Below are 15,936 nucleotides of genomic sequence, written 5' to 3'. Positions count from 1 at the left end.
TAACAAATTAACAAAGTTGATGTATTATATTACAGAATTATTTTTTTAAATACATTTTGTTATTGGTATAAATAGTAATAAACTTAGGGTAAACGTTTCAATTACTTTAGAAAACGATTGAGAATATGGAGTATCTAAATATTCCCGCAAATAAATCGAATCGAGGAAATATTTCCATTGGCATTTGTGTAGTGTATTATAAAGAGATTAGTAAGACTTGGTTGTGGCTATTAAAAATGGATCAGTTTTGCCATTAAACTTAATATTGAATACTAAAAATCACACCTAGAGAGAGACTAAATTCATCAGTTTTACTATTTTATAGGTTTCGTCTAATTGTAAACAGTTTTGAAAGAATGTTTTTTAATTTAATATACACCTGATCCATCTTTTGTTGTGAAATTAGTATATATATAATTTATTGCACTTATTGTTAAAAAGAAAATAAACACCAAAGTTTAGAGAACAAAGAAATAAATTTATTTAAAGAAATAATTATAAAAATAAATCTTTAAAAATATGCAGGTACAGTGATAATAATATTGAAGGTAATACGAAGAGTTTAATAATTATTCTACAAATAGTCCAATCAACAGCCATTTTCTCGTGGAATTTTGAGAATCAAAGTCGATGTCCTTGAAAATTTGGATTTAGGTAGTACAGTCAAACCCGCTTATTAGAATACCGGTTAAAGGAATATCTTGGTTTAAGGAATAGAAATTTGAGGTCCAAATCCTTTTTACTAGGCTTATATGATCGGTTATTAGAATATCCCAGTTATAGGAATACTTTTTCTTGGCACGACGGCTATTCCAATAAGCGGGTTCGACTGTATTAATAACCTTTGTCAAAATCTACCCTACCTAAATCTACACCTTTGCCCTAGGGACGAAAACAACCCCATCTAGGGGATGACAATTTTTTCAATCAAAATAATTATGGAAGTCGATAGATTGACCAATTCTGAGTAAATTTTGTTCTATAAATCTTTTTTGCACAGTTAATATTTTCCAAGTTATTAGCGATAGAGACTATGCATTTTCCATTAAAAAAACTCACGTGTTATAACGGTTTTTCATGAATAACTAAAAAAATTTAATTTTAAAGAAAATATCAATAAGAACAAAATTGTAGCTAATAAAAAAACAAAGAGATTCTCGTCGAAAAGACCTATGTAAACCTTATAATCTGAGTTATTACTCCTTAAAAGATGGTTGGTTACTTTAGAAGAACCTCGAAATGGAGAACCTTTAATCTCAAATAACTCGAATGTGGTACATTTTTTTGGGAAAACTTAAGAGACATCTTTTAAATTTCATTAAAAACCTTTCAAACGAGCTTTGATAAAAGTTTTTTGCATAAGAACTAACTAACTTATGACGAAAATAAAGTCGCTCCCTGATTTTTTTTGAAATGTAACAAATAAACACTCTCATCATTACAATCCTAATAGAAATGAATAGCTTCCCACTTTTATTTAGGCATAATTGATACGATCCATGTGATTTGACCGGTTTGGAATGCTTGATTTAGCAAAAATAGTTAATTAAATCGGATGACATTTTATAATTAAAAAAAGTGCATTTTTATTAAATAAACCTAAAAAGTATTGAAATAAAAAAATGTTCAAAATATTAATTGAAGGATTTTTTTACTGAAAGTACCCCGCACAAACCTTATGGAAATTAGGTCCCAGTGAATTTAGTTCATACTTTGGAAAATTACTATTTGAAGTATCATGATGAAAAGTTCTCATGGGCAGATCTCGATCTGATGAAGGATTTTCAAGATATAGAGGCACAAACTCGGAAAATTATAAGATTTACCGGGGATTCCAATTCCCGGAGTTACTGGTTATCTGGCAACATGTAGAAACTTAGGATCAAAGAAAAGTGCTAGTAGTCTAGGAATTTTTCCTGGCTATCCAATGGCGACCTTTAGTTTGAGCTTGACCTTCACAGGTTATGACAAGGTCACGCGTTCTTATTCGAGCGGGAACCCGTTCTTATTCGAGCGGGAACTGCAACAATGAATAGAATGGATATATCTACGTTTGCATATGACCTTGAAAATCATGGTCAAATATTTTTATTTGAATGGGTTAATATTTTTATTAAAATATTAAAATATTTCATATTAAAATATGAAAAAATAATGTTTACATTTATGTATACATTTCTTACTCCAGAATACTAGTACGGTTCATATATTAAATAATAATACAGTAACTGAAAAATAAAAAGATACTGAAATAATTGTGGTAGGAACATAAGTTTAATTAATATTTATAGGTACATAGCATCCAATTGATTCAAATCTAAAAATTCAATTCAAATAAACCACAGTTAGGAAACAATACGTTATCTAAAAGAAAAAGAACGTTAATGTTTGATACTGGGTAAATCAACCATCGACGGCCATCGAACGAGCTATGTTGGGAGTATCTCTGAAAGAAGATAATACGAACGAGGAAGTGCGAAGCAGGACGAAGGTGGAAGATTTAATTGAACGAATTGCGCAAATGAAATGGAACTAGGTAGAGCACGTCTCACGGCAAAACAACGACAGGTGGACGAGAGACATTGTACATTGGAGACCACGCGAACATAGTCGTAGTAGAAGAAGACACAAAAACGATGGCTAGACGACATGAAAACCAAAGTGGGGAGAAACTGGCAAAAAATGTAACAAAACAGAAACGAGTGGAGAGCTCATGGGGAGGACTTTGTCCAAGAGTGGATGCAAACAGGCTGAAGAAGAAGAAGAAGAAGAAATCAACGTTGATTTACGAAACTGACATAATTGATAATCGCTAGATTGGAAGGAATATTTGCCTTTATTTTTAAGGTAGGTACTATTCGCACGAAGGCTATTTATATTTTCTTCTTCAGAGTCAAAAATATGGCATCTTTTTAATAAAAATTCATGATCTTGATACAATCAAGGATGTCCTGATCAAGGTCAAATTCAAGGTCAGTATCGTTAAGCCGTGGAAAAATCTCAAACTTTTATTACATTACATACTTTGGAATCTATAACCCAATAACCTTGAACATGATTTTCAAGGTCATATTCAAACGTAGACATGTCCATTCTATTCATTGTTGCAGTTAAAAACATGGGTTCCCGCTCGAATGCGAACGCGTGACCTTGTAATGACCTTGAAGGTCAAGTTCAAAGTAAATATCGTCATTGGATAACCAGGAAAAAGTCCTTGACTATTAGTACCTTAATTTGATCCTAACCCCTACATGTTGCTAGTAGATTATCAGTAGCTCCGGGAATTGGAATACCCGGTAAATCTTATAATTTTCCGAGATTGTGCCTTTATATCCTGAAAATATGAGACCTTTTCGTCGGGATGCTGCAAAGAGTATTTTTCCAAAGTATGAACTAAATCCACTGGGACCTAATTTCCATAAGGTTTGTGCGGGGTACTTTTGATTTTTTTTTGTATCATGAATACTTTTAGGTTTATTTAAGAAAAATGCAATTTTTTTTAATTATAAAAATGTCATTTTCGATTTAATCAACTACTTTTTCTAAACTAAGCATGCAAAACCGGTTAAATCACGTGGATCGTATCAATTATACCTAAATAAAGTTAATTTCACGTGAGAAGCAAGCTATTAATTTCTATTATTATTGTAAGGAGGAGGGTTTAATTGTTACGTTTCAAAAAAAGCAGGGAGCGACTTTATCTTCGTCATAAGTCAGTTAGTTCTTATGCAAAATTTTTTATCAGAGCTTATTTGAAAGGTTTTTGAACCTTCCGTGACTAACATTCGGTCTTTGAGACGGACCACTTCGAGTTTTTACGATTATATCCAAATTGTTCGATATTTTATGTATCTTCGCCACCATCAGTAGCTGCCTGATTCAGGTGCCTGTTTTTAGTGTTGAAGTTTGAGTTTTCAGTGTCAAGTGAATATGCAATTATCGGCAAATTTTGTCTCAGAGACCGATGTTGGACGTGACATACCCGATGAAAAAAATTTTTATATTAACGAAAGAACGTGAGAGCAAGTGCTGATAATTTAGTAACCCAATTGCCAGCAGTAAAAGGTGAAGCTAGGTACAAAAAACAGCAGTGGAAAAATTGAGCTTGTTTTTCACAAATGAGATGTTATATAATTATTTTTATTTTCTTTGGTATTTTGCTAACGTTTCAGAGGCTTAATAAATTAAAAATAGGTATCATTCTTGTTTAATTTCACTCCTTCAAGGAGATAACACAACCCTACACTTAAAAAGTGTGTCAATGGAGACATTTTTTTATGTTGGTCTCTGACACCGATGTGAGCTTTAATGTTCAGAATACCTATGTTAGTTGCGGAAGGTTAATGAGCTTTTAAAATACGTTAAGTTTTCTCAAAAAATTGTACCATATTCAAGTTATTTGAGATTGAAGGTTCTCCATTTCGAGGTTCTTCGAAAATAGCCATACTTTAAAGAGCAATAACTCAGCCGTTATTAAGATTACATAGGTCTTTTCGACGCGAATCTCTTTATTTTTTTATGATCTACAATTTTGTTCTTAATGATTTTTTCTATAAAATTAAAATTTCAGTTAAGATATTCACGAAAAACGGTTATAAAACGTGAGTCTTTTGAATGAAAAACGCGTAGTCAATCGCTAATAACTTGGAAAGTATTAACTTTGCAAAAAAAAATTATAGAGCAAAATTGACTCAGAATTGGTCAATCTATCGACATCCATAGTTATCTTCATTGAACCATCCCCTAGATGCGGTTGTTTTCACCCGGTTCAGCATAGGGTAGATTTTGAAGAAGAGGGTCAACCGAGCTTAAATCCAAATTTTAATTAAAATTAAAATTCCACGGTTTTACAGTTTTTTACAGCTGAAGACTGGTCTAAAAATCACTTTACCCTTTTCCACTGGCGATGATGTGAATTCTTATCATAATTTAGTTATACAGCCAGTATCTGTCTTGTTTCTTTAGCAAAGTAACCATTGCTAAATTTATTATTAGCAAAAACAGAAAGTATACTGGTTGTAGTAAGTCATAAACCATGATGTACAAAAGTAAGTAAATCATTAGATGATCGAATTGTCCCCCGCAATTATATTTTTCATATTCCTAAAAAATAAAGTCTGGCTCATATTAAATTGTCGTGCAAGACATCGCACAGTTCGTAACCACACAAATGGTGACGGACCATTCGTAACGCCACAATTCGTAACACCGACACTTCGTATCAAGGACAGTTCGTAACTTTAACTATTCGTAACGGTATATTTAGTAAAGTCAAAATTGAATTATTCTGTTGGTCTTAGTCTTAGACTCTGAAGTGGTCTTAAAAAAGTACTACCAGTTTTAGTGTAGGATAGTAGGCAAAAATCATTCATTGTATACTTTGAGTAACGCTAAACTTGATAAAAAAAACTAAATTTTGGCGTTACGAATTATACTGTTAGGAATAATTACAGTTAAGTATCGCCGTTACGAATTGGCGGCGTTACGGATTATCCGTTACGAATTGTGGGGTTACGAACGGTCGGATTACGAAATGTCAAGGAATCAAAAATTGTTGGGAATATCAGTGGTATTATCACGATAAATTATTGGTATTAATATAATAATATCACTATATTAAAAGTCACTTTGATAGAGTAGCTAGGGTAAAGTATATAATTTTTACAATTTACAGACGTAGTTTTTTAAATATATCCGCTCTAAAAAAGTCAACAATATTACATTTAAAATATGATCTCAAGTTGTTCAACTAGGAAAAATGCACCTCCTTCCTTAGCTTCTCCTTTCTTGGGGAATTATACAGTTATACCCGTAGAATATAGAAATAGTCGGTCAGATAATCAAGCGGGCTAGACGTGAAAGTGCATGATCTTCTCTATGAATAATCTAGCGGATGATGGTTCGGGCGCTGGTCAGATAGTGGATACAGAAATAAAAAGCTAATAGAAATTAACATTCCTATATAAGCAAATAATATCTTCGATCTACAATAACAAAAACAAGAGACAGACATTGCTTAATTTATGGACAAAAGTAATAAAAACAATACTGATGAAAATGCATATAAATAAAATTTTAACAATATACATGTATCATAGTCGTTTCTGCATCGACTATCAGTATATCTATGTATACCATTGAACTAATCTCTTGAAGACTATGCCATCTACATTACCACGAAGGTATTTCGTCATTTTTTCAGTATTAAAAAGTGATATTCTTTAACCTTCCGATGACCAACCTTTTTTTGTTACACGGATGACCAACGGGGGAAAAATGACCCCAGGTCAAAAATGTCAAAAATGGCAATTAACAAAAAATTAAGTTTTTTTTATTTTTTTATTTTTATGGCATGGACTTTATGTCATTCAGCCAGTAATAACAACATGAGTATTAGTGTCATGTGTAGTGTGTATGTTGAGTAAGTGTCTTGTTACTTTTCAAAGTCGACGTCATTAGCGTAAAACTACTTGAAATTACACATAATAGACGGTATTTTACTAAACATCAATTTCAGAATATATTTTTTATTCGTAAAATATAGTGAATTTTTTTTATTTCAAAATATGAGGATATCTAGAATGATATTAAAGTCAAATAAAAAATAATGAGTTAAAAATTGAAAATACTTTTGAATTTATTAAAGGAAAACATACGCTGGGGTCACAATTTCCCCCGCTTGGTCATCCGAAGGTGAATTCAGTCAGATAGTCAAATTCTTTAATTTTTAAAGAAAGGAATTTTTCTATCTCACTCTAATCTTAATCCAGGATGGTTTCAACACCCTTCCACCTACTATCACAATACTAATCAACCTCATTTGTTCTTGAAAACACTATTTTAACTGTGTATCTTTCTGAAGTTTATATATTCGTATAATTAATGCACGTCGATATTACACCTAAGTAATTTAAAAATGTTACATCTGACATCTATTACTGAAATCCCTATATAACAAGAACAACTCAGTACATCGTTTTTCGTGTGTAGGGCACACTGCGAAACTATTACCTCTCGCCTTCTACATGTCAACTGAAATCACATCTTATTCTACCGATAATCTGCCGATCTTAATTTTTCATACTTATGCTTGCCTGACGTATCGTCTTAAGTAGATGATTAAATGTTTTCTGTATCAGCATCGGTTGCTTTATCCTCCCATCTATGCCTTCCCTATTATTTCCTTAGGCATCATTACTTTTATATCCATTAAAGAGGTCTTTAATACCCATTAAAGTGTCTAATATACTGTGTCCATATTTGCACTATTTCTTTTCACTTACTGAGCGACGAACGAGATCGACATTTACTTCGTATTTTTCTAATTCCACATATTACCTATTTTTGTCAGATTATGCTTCTACTTTGTCTGATATCCTCCGCTACTTTTTTTTATACATTTACTTAGATCTTCGCACTTCGATATTTCTGCTTGATCAGATACCAGCTCTTACAGTCGGCATTTGCTCTATGCTTAGTTGAAATAATATATGAGTCTCAGGGTCCTTCAACTTATCTACATATATCAAACTTTTTCATAAGTTTATATTTTGCAGCACGAAATGTTTGAAAAGTTTTGGCGATATTTAATTCACCAAAAATGCTAATAAGACAACAAACACGGAGGATATCAAACTTAAATAACAAAGATTGAGAAACAGTTCCCGAACTTGCATGGTTTGTAAAGGGAAGGCGATCACAAGAGCCAATTCTAAGTCTAAAATACATGTATATGTATTTAATAGATTCGACTAGAAAAAGAGTTCTATACATCCAATGGCATCTACTCATCATCACTCTCTTTGCCTTATCCCTATGCGGGGTCATAGGGATAAGGCAAATGTGGAGAAATGCAATCCTAATTGCATTTCTCCACACATTTCTATCTTGGGTCATATTAATGTTAATCCCCTTTAACAACATGTCCTGCTTTATCGTTTCCCCCCAGGTCTTCTTTGGTCTTCCTCTAATACTCCTTCCAGGAATCTTCACTTCAGCTATTCTTCTTATTGGGTGATTAACGTCTCGACGTTGAACATGACCAAACCATCTTAACCTATGCTCTCTCATTTTGGCATCAATTGGTGCCACACCTAGACTTCCCCTAATATACTCATTTCTAATTTTACCCTTCTTTGTCACTCCACTCATCCATCTAAGCATTCTCATTTCCGCCACATGAATTCGTTGCTCCTCTTTCTTTTTCACTGCCCAACATTCAGTTCCGTACATCATAGCCGGTCTTATGGCTGTTTTATAGAATTTTCCCTTCAGCTTCATTGGAATTTTTCTGTCACACAACACACCACTCGCTTCTTTCCACTTCATCCATCCAGCCCTAATTCTACTGCATGCATCTCCATCTATTTCTCCATTACTCTGTAATACCGATCTCAGGTACTTAAAACTATTGCTTTTTACAATCAGTTCACCATCCAAAGATACCATTTTATTTGTAGTAACTCCATCTTTAAATGGCATCTACTATGTATTACCAATTATGATTAACATAAGTATCTCAAAGAACCTGGTCAAACTGATCCGAAGTGTGAGAGAAAACAATGAATCCCTCGCGAAATTAGGAAACATAAATATATTCCTCAATCACATAAAATATACAAGAGACCTCTCTTTATCACCAAGGCTATTTGAAATATAGTGAACATATAATGTTTCTGGATTTAAAGAAGGCGAAAGGAGGCATTTTAATATTTTTACGATTTAATCCATAAAATAACTAATATCTTACATTTAGGTAAAGGAGACCAGGTATCACCAGGTTCATATGCCATAGATCTTTAGTAAAATAGTTTCTGTGAATGAAAAAACTTTTACCTGGTGTAATTTCATTTTGATAACCATGTATGACGTTTCTCAAAAGTTATGAAGCAATTTAAAACACTTGTGTACAGCTTATTTTCACCTTCGATATTAAATTTATTATTAAAATAAAATTAAGGGGGACATTCCAGTAGAAAAAATATGAGGGAAAATATATGCGTCGCGGCCCTATGGCGCAGTCAGTCGCCTCAATTTAATACAAATAAAAGATATACCGTCAATATCTCATTCTAAATGAATTCATTGTAACCAAAATTTTAACAAGTTTACGGACTAGTGTCTACCATATATAGATGATGAAAAATTATGCATTTGATTAGAAGTAATTTTGTTTATGAAAAGGCTTTTTTCGTTTCAATCTCTCTTAAAAACTTTAAAAAGCATTTTTGGTATATTTAGAGACAAGAATCTGAAGCGTGTGCTGGTTCACTGGTATCTTTTATGCATACCTATGTAATTATATGAACTTATAAAAAATGTTAACAAATCAGCAAAAATTGGGAAGAATTTAGGAGCAAAAATATATTAATGAATTTGCAAGCAATAATAAAGCATTTAACTGAAGAACTCACTGGATGTAATAAATTATTGTTAAACAAATTGCAGAATCCAATGAGATTAAAAACAAAATATCCCACAAAGTACACAGATATGTCTCTGGTATTTGCAATAATAATTCGATAGTACACTATATGCTTGCAGCATTATGGCAGATTATGTAAAAAGAAATCTTGTGAGCATAATTTAACAAAATTATTCAACTATTACATAAGTTTCCCACCAAACCGTATTTCTTAAAATTCACTGTCTCTATATTTGATATACTAATTTTAAAATAAACATATGTAGACGTAATAGTCTAATAGTATTACATTTTGACAGCTTGGTTAGAAGTTTTATTTAGAATGATGTCGGAATATCGGCTACTATCATAATCATTTCATTTAGATCGAAAATATGTACAATATACATATAAATAATAATTTATAAAGGTGAATACAATGATAATTTTAATAGCACAGACATTATGTGATTCGTATTCAGAGAGTGTACCGAATATTGAAACAAAATTAAAAGCCAATTTATAGAAGAGACTCATTGAGTGACTTTAATTTATTCTCTCGAGATATGTCGGTCCCGGAAAAAGATTTCTTTAATTATATCTTATTTTATTTTAATTCAAGTCTTCACGTCGAACTTTAGTTCATTTTTTGTGTGTCATGCTATACTGGACAAGTTCTGGTATAGAAGAGTATTGGTATGATTGATCTTTACATAAAAATTTCTCGTTAGAATTACTGAAACTCCAATTCTAGTAACGCAAGACAACAATAGAATTCTTAATTCTGTTTGTGAATTTTGAGGTTGCTTGGGACTACCAAATAATCTGGTGGAATTCTGGTTAACAATAAAGATGGTAGTGTGTTGAGAACGTGTATGTGGGAACGTATTATGGGGAAATCTGTCCAAAAATCAGATCCTTGCATATGTCGATGATGAAGATATTATTGGCCGAACATAAATATTTGTGTGGGAACGATATTTATTGTCGTTTTCTGTGCTACATCGAATGATAACTTACTTTGTTTTTCGGTAGATGGCTCTAGTTCATCCGTGACATTTCTTTTTTTGCAATTCGGAAAGGCCCAAAGTGTGATACCTGGAGAAATCGGAGAGAAGAGGATATGGGACTACTGAGGAGGGGGAAAAGACCGCCGAAACCGGTATATACTCTTCCTGCACTCTCCGATTTAACCAGAGTATTAGGTAGCTGCTGCATTTTCGTGTTACAATGAAATTGAAAATATTTATACATTTTTTTTATAAATATTTGTTGTTGAAGCATACAAAGCACTACAAGTGACAGCAAGGAATATAGGGCTGATGGTAAACATTAATAAAACAAAGTAGGTATATGTAGACGATGCAAGCAATACAGATCAGAGTGATGCAAATAGAACAAGTACAAAATATAGTGTGTCAGTGATTTGTTTATTTGGGCACTCATCAACGGCCAAGATGATATCACCATCACCCTCAATAACGTCACTAAAAACTTTTCTTTTTCTTTTTCTTCTTCTTTTTGTGTAGACATAACTCGTTCCATCATTTTCGTGGCCTTCCCACTGATCGTCTTCTTATTGGGGAACCGTCTCTCGCTGTCTTGCCTACTCTATTTATTGTCATTCGGCTTATCGTTCCATTCTACTCTTCTATTTCTTACTCGGTTATTAATGTTCTCCACCTGCCATCTCCGTCATATACCTGTACTTCATAGTGTCTCATAGTTCGGTCTCATAGTGTCTTACCATCGATTTTTCGAAGGGTTTTCATCTCTGCTGTTTCTAGCATTCTTTTTGTCCTCTCTGTGTCAGGTCGTGTGTCTGCCGCGTATGTCATCATTTGTTTGTAAATTCTGCCTTTCTTTTTCTTTACGATATTTTTTTTCTCCATATTGTTTTATTAAGACAACCTGCAGCTTTGTTTGTTCTACTAACTTGATCTTCCACTTCTGTTTCGAGCTTTCCGTAGCTAGATAGTGTGATGCTGAGATATATAAACTTCATCACTTGTTCTATTATCTAACCCTCTAGCTCTAATTTATAACTTAATAGATTTGCTGTAATAACCATGCATTTTGTCTTTTTTGGGGAAGTTAACAGGTTAAATTTTCTGGCGGTTATATTAAATTGGTCCAGCATACGTTTAAATCATCTTCACTTCGAAAGATTAGTATTGCGTCGTCTGTATAGCAGATTATTTTAAGTTATTTTTCTCTCATTTGGTATCATTTTTTAGTTCTTACTTTTTTATTATTTCATCCATGATCAGCTTGAATAATACAGGACCCAGGTAATTGCCCTGTCTTATTCCATCGCCAGCTTTAATTTTTATCAGTGAGTTCTTCTTCTACATTTACTTTTATTTTGTTGTTCTGGTAGATAATTTCGATCGTTTTAATTCTCCGTAGAGCTACCTCTCTTGCGTACAATAAATGGATAACGACCTTAATTTAAACCCATCAAATGCCGTTCTAAGGTCCAAAGCTTTTCTGGCGAAGCTTATAGGTACCTAGATCTCGACAATCAATATTGATCAGCGATGAAAATGATGAGGTTCAAGATTAAACTCTTTGAAGCGAGCGAGATCATGTGGTGAGGTTTAGTAAGGTTTGAATACTTTAGTTTTAGTTGGGTTATGTTTGGTTAAGTTAGGTCAGTTTTGGTTAGATTTGGCTGGGTTATGTTAGGTTTGGTTGGGTTTATTAGATCAGGTTTTCGATACTTTTCGGATTACAAAATATTTTGTAGATTGAATGAATACCATATTTAGACTCAATACCGTTAAAAATATAGAGACAAATACAGTAATTAGATGTGTAAAGAAATGGATTTTACACAATGTGTAGACTTGAATGTTAAATATTAAGACACTAACTTTATGGTAAAACCGACATATAAGAATAAATATTATGTCCAATCACATACTTTAGATAGTCTAGAAAGAGAAACTGAAAAACTGAGTAGTTTGTTAATAACAAGTTATGTATTAGTTTACTATCATACGTTAAAGTCAAATAAAAAATAGAAACTACAAAATTGTATTTTAAGTTAAAAAGTCACTTTATTTGGTACTTAAACACTTATTTTCAGTGTTTCAGTTGCATCTGATGATGCTAACATTGAATATGTATTGAATTGAATAATTAAATATTTGGCTAAATAATTTATTTAAAAAGAATTTCAGTTTCAATTTCTTTCTTAATACAATATATTAATTCATCTGAAATAAACTGGTTTATGTTTATTTAAAATATTTTAATATTATTTCTGTATTTATTAAAAGGTAATGCTGGTCTTGACCATATAACTAACTTTAATATTATTTCAATTTCTTGTACACTCTCCATACAAAAAGTGTCAATCCAAAAATCAGTCAGTCACACAATGGCTGGACTAGAGAAGACAGACTGTGTTCGTTGACTAGGTGGACACATCCCGAAATTGGTTTAAGCCACATTCCGCCAAAATCGTTATTGTTTTGGTCTACGCAATGGACTATACTGGCTTGGGGCGTGCCCACACCCTTCTTTTGTTTTTACTTTTTTTGTTTTATTTTTTCGGACCGGTCTGTCTGCCTACATAACGTCCATTTCCGACAAAGTGAGACGGCAAGTGGACATGATGACGCCACTATCACTTGATGCAGATTGGACGCTGGAATGGTCGTCTGTATCGCTCTGGGTACTAGTGTAACCAATGACGTCTACTTCATCTGAAACAAAAAAAAAATAAATGAATAAAATTCATTATAATGTCGACTGATTTTAAGCAAATATTTTATAAATATGTTGTAGAATTGTTTTTTTTTTAAATTCAGAAAATAAATCTATATCGGGACCACGAGATCATAGATTTTCTTCACCCTGTATATGACCAAAAATTGTATAGAGTCTAATTTAGTTAATAAACAGTGCTTTTTCGGGGAGGGTGAAATCGTTAATGTGGTTTTCGTTAATGGGTTTTTTGAAAGGATTTACAGACAATGGTTCGAAAATATTGGAAAGTGCATGTTATTTCGGTTTGTGAACATCAATAGGATTTTTGTAAATAATTAGTAGAAGGTTTAAACGATAAACAAATTTTATTGAGTTTAGAATGTAAGGCCTTTTGTTTAGTTTTTTGAAAAAACGATAGTAATTTGATGTCTCTTAGAATTTTAACAAAATGGAAAGTTGAATACAAATTAAGTTGGTTTTCTTAGGAAAGGAAAGTATGGATGCTTTGGGTAGAGAGGTTGTTTTTGATTGGTAGAAAAAAAAAACGATGGAAGGGATGAGAATGTGGAGTCGGAATTTCAGAGAGAAAATATAGACACTGTGTGATGAATATCGGGAGAGAGCAGTCCAGTTTTTGAAAAGTGAGAAGTCAGTGTAAAGTGGTTGAAATCGGCCTTTGCAAGCAGAATCAAGTTGAAACGAAATTGTTGACCTGTTGAAGTAAAATTTTCCTGTGTCCGAGGAAGATTCCTTTGTTCTGTCTAGAACGAGTAGCTGATTGGTATCTATTTGCACAAGATATCGAGTAAGGAGAAAACTGAGTGGAGAATTCGAGCGAGTCCTGGTTTCGTTTGTTTTGAAGCAGTTTGGACGAGAGGGACCTTTTCGAAACATCAAAAGAGTACGTGTGGGAGAATCAAGGACAACGCAATCTGGGAAAAGAAGCAGTGAAGTAACAAAAAGGTTAGTCAAATCATTTGTCGAAACGGAGAGAGCTTGTTTATATCCACACCATATTATATGCTCATTTTTTTTTGTATTGAACAGTTCTATAACTCAGTTAGTCATTCCAACTTTAAGTAATCAATTCTAAAGGAAAAAAGTAAATTTCATTAAATTTAGTATGAATAAATAATAATTTATTTAAATAATTTTTCTTTGTTAAAACAAGGAGACATCAGAATTAAAGCTTGATTTATTCAGTAAGAAATTGTTGCAACAAATTTAGATTTTAGTATTTTTTTTCAAAACTTGTTTATACGGCATATTGGATAAATGAATAATAGATTACATTTATATGATATTGAATGTGTTTAATTTCCCTGTTTTATCCTGGAAGGAGTAAGCAACTAGAGATACTAGAAACCACAAATCAAAGGTATTGCATCGAATACAAAATTAGCCCTGAGAATAAAGTTTATTAGAAAATTTAATTTGAATTTGGTTTTGTTTTTACATAGGCAGAAATTACAATAATTGAGTAATTAATTAAATTAAGAATTTGCCAATCAATCTAATAAAAGAGATAAAGTAGAGCATAACAATGTATATTGTATAGTTTTTTTTTTCTGAAAGTGGCTTTGGCAGCGTCCATTAGCCAGACTTATTTGGGATTGATTGCAGATTCATAGTCATAAATTTCTTATTTCATAACAGATTATTTCAAACAATATTATTTTTATACATACATATTCTAAATTTACAATCAAGATGCAGTAGAAATAAACAAACCAGGACACATTAAATGCTACTAAGAGCACTCCCGAATCATAATTTACAATGTATATACATTGTAAATCCCAAATTATGATTTCCAAAGTTTATACATTGTAAATGATGATTCGGGAGTGCTCCTAGTAGCACTTAAAGTGCCTTGGTTTGTTTATTTCTACTGCATCTTGATTGTAAATTTAGTATAAGTACATTTCGTTGCTTTATTTCTATTTTCTTTTTTAATTATTTTACTGTTTTTTTATTATATATTTTATTTTGTGGTAAACACGTTTTTTTACTTCTTTTTTATTTTTCTTCTTTCTTTTTTTTTCTATTTTTTATTTATTTATTTATTTATTTTTAATATTTTATTACGTGCTCTTTTTTATATATTATTTTTTTCTTTTTAATTTTTTCAAATCATATATTTATTTACAGATATTATACATATAGTTAATTTACAGTAAAATTCCCTATTAAAATTATTCACACTGGCAAAGGGTATCCACCGTTAAGAAAGGCAAAATGTCATAACTCCCAAAATTCAACTCCTCATTTTTTTTTTCATTTTTTTTACATTCTACGTGACTAAAAATAAGAATAAATTTCAACCGTTCTACCCCCTTCCCCCACCCCAACACCAAAGTTTCAAAAAATTCCCAAGCATAGTTAAGGCTTTTTTTATTGGTAGTACATAGGTACCTACTATATGTAGGCAGTACATAACCTCAAAATGCATTTTTATGTTGTAAAAAACATTTTGTTTTTTTTTGTGTATTTTATTAAGAATTATATTTCTGATATTTTTTCAGATGTTTTCATGTTTTCATTTTGTAGACATAAAAATATATCAAATTTATTGTTTTACGTTCTATGTGATTAAATATAAGACTCAGCGCAATTTTAACACTTCACCCCCTACTCCCACCACCACCAACCAAAAACGTGATTTTTTCGTTTTTATTTTTTTTTAGGAGGAACGCGATCAATTTAAAAATTCAGCCGCATAGTTGAGGCTTTTACAAAAAACGAGTTGAGTGTACAGGGTTATTCATTATATTTTGACACCCCTGTAAACTGCTTTATTTAGAGAATAGAAAAAA

At 32.0% G+C, this 15,936-nt stretch overlaps 1 protein-coding gene across 1 annotated transcript in view; it reads right to left on the bottom strand.

The window, feature by feature from the left end:
• Nucleotides 1–457: 457 nt before the first annotated feature.
• The window catches only part of LOC114335329 (max-interacting protein 1-like), a 562,552-nt gene continuing 547,073 nt past the window's right edge, over nucleotides 458–15,936 (bottom strand). The window contains exon 5 of the mRNA XM_050653059.1: nucleotides 458–13,116. Within this exon, the coding sequence (XP_050509016.1) occupies nucleotides 12,980–13,116 (137 nt within the window). The 3' untranslated portion in view covers nucleotides 458–12,979. The remainder of the gene's footprint in view (nucleotides 13,117–15,936) is intronic.

Source organism: Diabrotica virgifera, chromosome 6 (genome assembly GCF_917563875.1).
Source record: "Diabrotica virgifera virgifera chromosome 6, PGI_DIABVI_V3a".
In the NCBI taxonomy this organism is placed as follows: domain Eukaryota; kingdom Metazoa; phylum Arthropoda; class Insecta; order Coleoptera; family Chrysomelidae; genus Diabrotica; species Diabrotica virgifera.
This window is presented reverse-complemented; position numbering and strand designations above follow the sequence as displayed.